The sequence below is a fragment of the Carassius auratus genome, unplaced genomic scaffold (genome assembly GCF_003368295.1).
Source record: "Carassius auratus strain Wakin unplaced genomic scaffold, ASM336829v1 scaf_tig00016424, whole genome shotgun sequence".
Lineage (NCBI taxonomy): Eukaryota > Metazoa > Chordata > Actinopteri > Cypriniformes > Cyprinidae > Carassius > Carassius auratus.
In genome coordinates this window covers 1-7,500 of record NW_020524676.1, presented here as the reverse complement: position 1 = coordinate 7,500, position 7,500 = coordinate 1, and the positions used below count along the sequence as shown (strand labels likewise).

The 7,500-nt window shown below is 46.0% G+C and overlaps 1 protein-coding gene and 2 non-coding genes across 3 annotated transcripts; 1 reads left to right on the top strand and 2 right to left on the bottom strand.

Annotated features, from left to right (window-relative positions):
* Positions 1–328: 328 nt before the first annotated feature.
* On the bottom strand, positions 329–400 carry trnaq-cug (transfer RNA glutamine (anticodon CUG)). The gene has a single exon. It is a non-coding gene; the product is annotated as a tRNA-Gln (tRNA).
* A 67-nt stretch (positions 401–467) lies between these two features.
* trnat-agu (transfer RNA threonine (anticodon AGU)) lies at positions 468–539 on the bottom strand. Its single transcript has one exon. It is a non-coding gene; the product is annotated as a tRNA-Thr (tRNA).
* A 5,679-nt stretch (positions 540–6,218) lies between these two features.
* On the top strand, positions 6,219–7,487 carry LOC113075128 (uncharacterized protein F54H12.2-like; the record flags this gene model as incomplete). The annotated part of the gene is made up of 1 exon (XM_026247864.1): positions 6,219–7,487. A coding segment is annotated over exon 1 (1,269 nt), but the record flags the coding sequence as incomplete, so codon positions are not given.
* Positions 7,488–7,500: the final 13 nt, after the last annotated feature.

Sequence of the window (7,500 nt, the reverse complement as noted above, 5' to 3'; positions counted from 1 at the left end):
CCTGCCTTCGTAGAATAATGTTGATTAAAATACCAAACGACAAAACACATGAGCTGAATTTAACAGCAGAAACCAACATCGTGGCAGTGACGCACAAATCTTGCCGATGAGAAGCTTTCTGAGGTCTGTAATACTTCTTCACAGAGTGTCAGGTGACACCTGTCTTGTCAATTTAGTTCCTGCTCAGTTTTATGTGAGTTCTAGATTGTTAGGAGGCCATTGTTAAAGCAGGCCACTGTACCAATACATTTTAAGACACACTGCCAAAGAGAAAGTTGTGACATACCCCAAGCTCCTGCTTGCCAAGCACTGCCAGACAGACTCTCGAAGGTTCCACCGAGATTTGAACTCGGATCGCTGGATTCAGAGTCCAGAGTGCTAACCGTTACACCATGGAACCTACAGTGTCTGCACATCTGTTTGAAGTGTAGAAACTGCTCAAGAAAAGATGCTGTAAAGACAGAAGAGGGCTCGTCCGGGACTTGAACCCGGGACCTCTCGCACACTAAGCGATAATCATACCCCTAGACCAACGAGCCACAGATTGCTGTTCAGTGGAGGTCACTTCGCCACGTACTTCAGTCTGCTCGATGCTACGGTCGCTCCAACATCAGTAGTTAATATACTGCACTACCTATCATGATGATTTATGACTTTGACCTTTGACCTTTTGACAGGTTGAACTTCCGGTAACCTTATGATGGATGGGCGGAACTTTCCGACTTCAAGGGTTAACCTATGACCTTTGCAAGCATCGATCATGTGCTTTTGACAGAAAGTTTTACCCTATTGACCTAATTAGTTTTAAATCATGGTTTTGACGGCTAGTTTAAACGTAAGATGAAAGACTCCTCACGCATCGATCATGTGCTTTTGACAGAAAGTTTTACCCTATTGACCTGTTAGTTTTAAATTATAAAGGTATATGAAAGACTCCTCAAGCATCGATCATGTGGTTGTGACAGAAAGTTTTACCCTATTGACCGTTAGTTTGTTTGAAGTGTGTGCCGGTTGTTTGAACTCTGCGTCAGTTAGCTTGTTTGAAGTTTATCACAGTTATACGGTTATGTGTGTGGTTATAAGGCTTCTCCCCCTCCCATTACATTTATGAGCGGTGTATAAATGGGGTCGGTGTGTTCTACACGCATCACCGGAAAGGGAAACATGAGCTACATGAGCATGGATGGTTTATCCTCCCCTCAATCGGCAGATTTGGGACTGAGCAACAGGATGTTGAATAGCCTGACTATGGCGCCGAGAAAACCTTTCGGACACATCCGTTTGACAAGTTTTCTCCATGAAATTTCAGAATGGACTAAAGGTGAATTTATGATGCGTAGTAACCGCGTATTCGGATACAAATTTCACAAACCAACTCGAGTCGTTACGCTCTACACCACCGACGGCCTCGGTGAGTTTCAGGCTGGGGAAGACGAGTGTCTGGTATTTCCTGAAAAAGACTGGTCTCTATTTTACAAACGTGTCTGGAATGATCTGAATGACGGCGGCGAGGAGCCTTTGTACGTGGCGGAGTGGGACGGGACGACCCCGAATGTCCGGTACCGTGTGGTGGGTGACCATACTCAAAAGAGACCGAATGATTCTGTTTACATATTCTGCTGTAAAGACAAGACAAAGCTCAACAACACACGGTTTGGACGCATCCTGCCTAACGAGCATCACGATCTGTATGAAATGCAGTTTTTGTTCAAGTGGTGCGATCTGGATCTACTGAATAGGCTTTTTTCAACCATCAACAAAATGTTCAAATGGTGTGACATGCATGACGGATACAACAAAATTAAAGTGCAACTGTTCCACCCCGAGAGATGTGCTCGGAGCAGCACATACTCTCTGCCGTCCCCGCCCATTCACTACAACCATTCTAAAGCTCCACGCTCGGACCTCGTCAAGCGCCGTGTATAAATCAAGGCTGAAGCGCTCCAACGCCCCCCCTCCCCTTTTTTCCACAGCGATCATAAAATACCGCGACTCGACCCTCCCGAGCATCATTTATAAACCATGGCCGAAGACCACGTATGCAGCTGCGGTATCTCTTTCGACAGCATTCTCGACCCTTCCGACGACGCAACCCTACATACTCCGGCTGACGCCGGCGGTCCATCGGGCCTCCACAACGACTGGGTCTCGGCTAAAACGGTCAGACGGCGCATAGAGTTAGAATCGTGCCTTGAAAATGATTGGGCTCCCAACAACATCGTCACCGCTGAAGCCTCGGACCTCCAAAACTACTTCGGACCATCTATCAAACGTAGCTTAGACTCAGATCTGATGATCGGGACCCCCAGCCCCCAAAGAGGGGACAAAAGTTTAGGGGTCCAATCGCAAGACTCCTCTACATTCGACCGAACCCTTCCTCATTCTAATCCTGACTTCGACGTCGTAGACGGATGTTTCACCGATGTCGGATTCAAAATCGTGAAAGCCGCGACCGTGGTTTTACTGCAACATCTCATCAACGATAAGCAGAAGGACGAGTGCGAGGGTTGCGCGATTGACCATCCTAGTCAGCTGCAACATTCCTGTCTGTTTGACCCTCCCAACTACTACTTCGACACACACTTTGACAAACTTTCGGGCAAGCTGTTTAAACCCTCTTTTCATTCCATCATCACTACCCTCCTGGAGCGGTGCGGATTAAAATCTCAACCCCATCGTATTCAAGGAACAGTCGGGACTATTCTGCGCGAATTAAAAGACGAACCATTCATCGTCTCCAAGGTGGAAGAAATCAGGGCGAGACTTCTGGACAAACCCTGCAAGGAAATAGTCGGCGACGTCGTTGATCTCTGGGAAAATCTCCCAAACGCGAATGGCCAGTGACCAAACCGCCTCCAACATGGGTGCAGCCTGTAGCCTAAAGTACTGTATGGAATTATTGTTTAAAGACCATTACAGAGAGCAGATGACGAATCTCGTGAGCAAGATTATTATGGACGCATCCCACCCCGATACTCCGTGTCACGATACCGTGCGCGAGGCAAATCTAAAGAAAAATATGGCGTATATAAGAGGACTGGTTAGCTCGTGGGACTATTTGACGGACAAATGTGTTGACGGTAACGATCCACCCATTGTAATGATAAAACAGGTTCTAGATATGTTGTGTGAATCACGATCCCCGCTCGAGATCACCGATCTGCTGAGTACTTGTACCTACGTGGCAGATGTCTGCATCGAGCTAATGAAGAAATCAAAAGAATATGACTCCGATGATCAGGACGACGTTGTCAAAATCCTCGAAGTGATTACAAACGTGGACAAAATTGTCGTAATGTACGTAGCTTACATCCTTGACAAAAACATGATGGCCTGCCGCGATTTTCTTTTCTGGTTAGATTACCACTGACGGTATTATTAATCCATTTTGTATCCTGTAACATCCCTGTTATAACCGTTGTACATTTTAGTCTGTGTATGTAACATCATTATATCCATTTTGCATGTTGAATCGTATTAACCCCATTCTTTTTTTTAATCAGAGAGTATGTATTTTTTTTACATGTTGTATTTTCCATTTTTACTTATAGCATCTTTCCTATCCTCTATTATATCCATTTTACTTATAGTATTTCTATCATATCCATGTTTACTATCTTTTATTATATCCATTTTACTTATAGTATTTCTATCATATCCATGTTTACTATCTTTTATTATATCCATTTTACTTATAGTATTTCTATTATATCCATGTTTACTATCTTTTATTATATCCATTTTACTCGTAATTATATCCTGTAACATTTTTTTTAATAAAAGATTGATTCAAACCGCTTGTACGCGTCATTCTTTTTGACGGTTGCGACGGCACCATGTCGGAGCTCATGAAAGAGGCTTATTACACCCCCTCCAACCCTGGCTCTTTAGGCGGTAAAAAACGATTAAAAGACGCCGTCTTGAAAGACACCGGGGTCCGTCTAAGCGATAAACAGGTCTCAGAATGGCTGGCTGGTGAGGACGCTTACACATTACACAAACCAGCGCCTATAAAATACAAACGAAACAGAGTGGTCGTGTACGGGGTCGATACTCAGTTCCAGGCCGATCTCGTCGACATGATCGCCTACGCTAAGGATAACGACGGTCATAAATATCTGCTGACGTGCATAGACGTATTTAGCAAGTACGCCTGGGTTCGTGTGTTGAAGAATAAGAGCGGTCTCGAGGTCGCTAGAGCGTTCGAGTCTATCCTCGAAGAGGGCCGCGTGCCTCAGAAATTGCAGACGGATCAGGGAAAGGAATTTTTTAACAAACAATTTCAAGATGTGATGAAAAAGCACGACATTAATCATTTCGCTACCGCTACCGATTTGAAAGCCAGCGTCGTGGAACGATTTAACAGAACCTTAAAAAGTCGTATGTGGCGATTTTTAACGGCTACAAATTCCCGTCGATACATAGATGTTTTACAAGACATCGTGCAGGGGTACAATACCAGTTATCATCGAAGTATCAGAATGAGACCCGTGGACGTCGGTAAAGTAAACGAGGATCAAGTGTTTCAAAACTTGTACGGCGATATAAAGAAGACCGAGAGATCCGTATTTAATTTCAAAGTCGGCGACGTCGTCAGGATTTCTAAAGTGAGAGGTCCGTTCGCGAAAGGTTATGAGCAGAACTACACGGAGGAATTTTTCACCGTATCCTCGCGTATTCCGCGTCAACCCCCGGTCTACAGACTCACCGATTATGACGGCGATGTCATCGAGGGGGTTTTTTACGAAAAAGAGCTGCAAAAAATAATTGTGAGTAAAAACAAATCTTTTAAGGTGGAAAAGATTTTAGGCCAGAAAAAACAAGGGAAATCTACGCTCGTTTTAGTGAAATGGCTAGGGTGGCCTTCAAAATTTAATAGTTACATAGATAAAAAAACTCTGCTGGACTTAAAACACCCCGTCGTTTAACGGACGAGATCATACCGACGAAGGACCGCCATGGACGATCACGGGTTCTACGTCACGTTACCGTGCAATGCGTCGTCGTCGGTTTATTCTGAAAATCGCATATCCTCCTATACGACCAGGTTAGCAAAAGCTATAGACTTGAAAGGACAATGGGAAGTCGGACTCGCCGAAATCGAATATCCTAGAAGTTGGTACAACTTTGATGACGAAGACGGTCATTTCTTCCTACATACGGTCCCGGAACCCCCGGATAGCAAGACCTCCAAAGGCTCTTATAGCGGTTTTTCTGCAATTACGAAATTACACATAAGCGGCGGGTACTACGCAAACATTCGTACAATCCTGCGTGCTATAAATCAACTTACCGCACCGGCGGCCGTTTTGAGTCTCGACGAATTCAAAAACAAGGTGAATCTGACCGCGAAACCCAACATTTCGATAAGTTTTCGAGGGAGGCTAGCCACTATTTTAGGAACGACGCTAAAACCTCTAGGAGGTTTAAACTATCATAAAAAAACAGATTTTACCGTAAACGCCGTCGCGGACGCCCCTCATCAATGCGATATCAACGGGGGGTTCTACACGATGTACGTCTACACGGATATTATCCCAATATCAAACGGTCGGCGATTCTTACGTTCCTCTTTTGAGATGCGTACATATATCGGGTAAAAGCAACGACTCGGTCATTGCTAGATACGACAACCCACATTACGCATCGATCAGCAAGGATCACATCACCGACATCACCATAGAGCTGAAGGACGATCAAAACCGCAGAGTACCATTTTCTTACGGGAAAGTCATCGTAAAACTACACTTTAAACCGAAAAATGGTTTATTATAGACCCGGAGAGACCGCCGACTACGTCAGCTACTACCGAAATCAGGCCGGCGGGGATTTGCCGGGCTATGCCGGGGGAGGGGTTATGTACGGAGCGGGGTTAGGGGGTCTTTTCAGAGGCCTGTTCAGGATGGCTGTACCTCTGTTAAAAAGAGGATTTAGCATCGCGAAACCCCATCTAAAATCGGCCGCTAAAAATATAGTATCCGACGTCGTCTCAAACGTATTGACGCGGTCTCATAACGATAAAGCTCAAGACGGATCCGGTCTGATGGTCATGGCCCGTAAGAGGATGTCTAAACCACCCGGTGTGAGGAGGCGTGGTCAGTGGGGAAAGAAGAAAACAACACTCGGACCGAAGAAACGCTCAGTCGTACGCAGAAAGCGTAAGGCGGGTGTTAGACGAAAGGCGTCGATCAAGAGAGTCGTAAAAACCATCTTCTAACATGGCGTTATTGCATCGCATGTCGGGGGAGTGCATCAAGTCCGAGTTGGACCTATTTACGGTCCCGCTGACGCAGACCGTTATTGAGAAAAACGGCTATTTAGAAGTAGCCCCATTATCGGCCATATCGTACTCTGCACCGTTGGAGTTTTTTATCGCCGGCAACGGCGACGATTATTTGGATCTTAACAACACGATGCTCTATCTACGGGTGAAAATCACGGGGCCTGACGGAGCAGATATCGCTCACCCGGCTAAGGTGGGACCGATAAATTACCTGGCAGCTACCATGTTTTCACAGGTCGACGTAACCCTCGGCGACCGTCTGATATCTCAGAGCTCCGGAACTCATCCGTATCGCTGCATCATCGAAAGTCTGCTCAACTACGGTAAAGATACGTTGGAAAGTATTTTCAGCGCCGGGCTGTTTCACAAAGACACGGCCGGTCACATGGACGTACATGACCCCGCAGGTCGTAACGAGGGGTTGACGAAGAGATCGCTCTACACCGGGCGAAGCAGCGAGGTGGAACTGTTAGCCCCCATACACAGCGATATATTCTTTCAAGAGAAACTTTTAATTAACGGATTGGATTTAAAATTACGGTTCATACGGGCTAAGGATGAATTCTGTCTGATGAGGTCCGACGACTTGGCTTACAAATTACATATAGCGGCTGCGTCCCTATTTGTCAAAAAAGTTTCCGTATCACCCCCGGTGAGACTGGCTCACGCCCAAACGCTGCTCTCGACCACGGCCAAGTACCCCATCGACAGGGTCTGTCTAAAATCGTTCTCCATACCCGCGGGCTCTCGAGTTTCCAATCAAGAAAATCTGTTTCTAGGAACGCTGCCAAAGTCTATCGTTATCGGTATGGTCGATAACGACGCATTCACCGGCTCCTACGAGAAAAATCCATTCGCGTTCAAACATTACAATCTGGAATTCCTAGCGGTCTACGTGGACGGTCAACAATTTCCCGCCAAGCCCCTACAACCTAATTTCGACGCCGGTTTGGCGGTGCGCGAATATTATCAGCTGGCGATGACGACCGGGAGACACCTTAAAGATCGACCGCTCTGTATCAGCAGGAATGATTTCCTGAACGGATACACGCTCTACGCATTTAACCTGACGCCGGACGAGGACTGCGGTCAGCACATTTCCCTCATCAAGTCCGGGAACATCAGAGTAGAAGCTCGTTTCAGACAAGCTCTGCCGAATACCGTTAATTTAATAATCTACGCCGTATTCGACAGCCTCATTGAAGTGTCTAACCGTA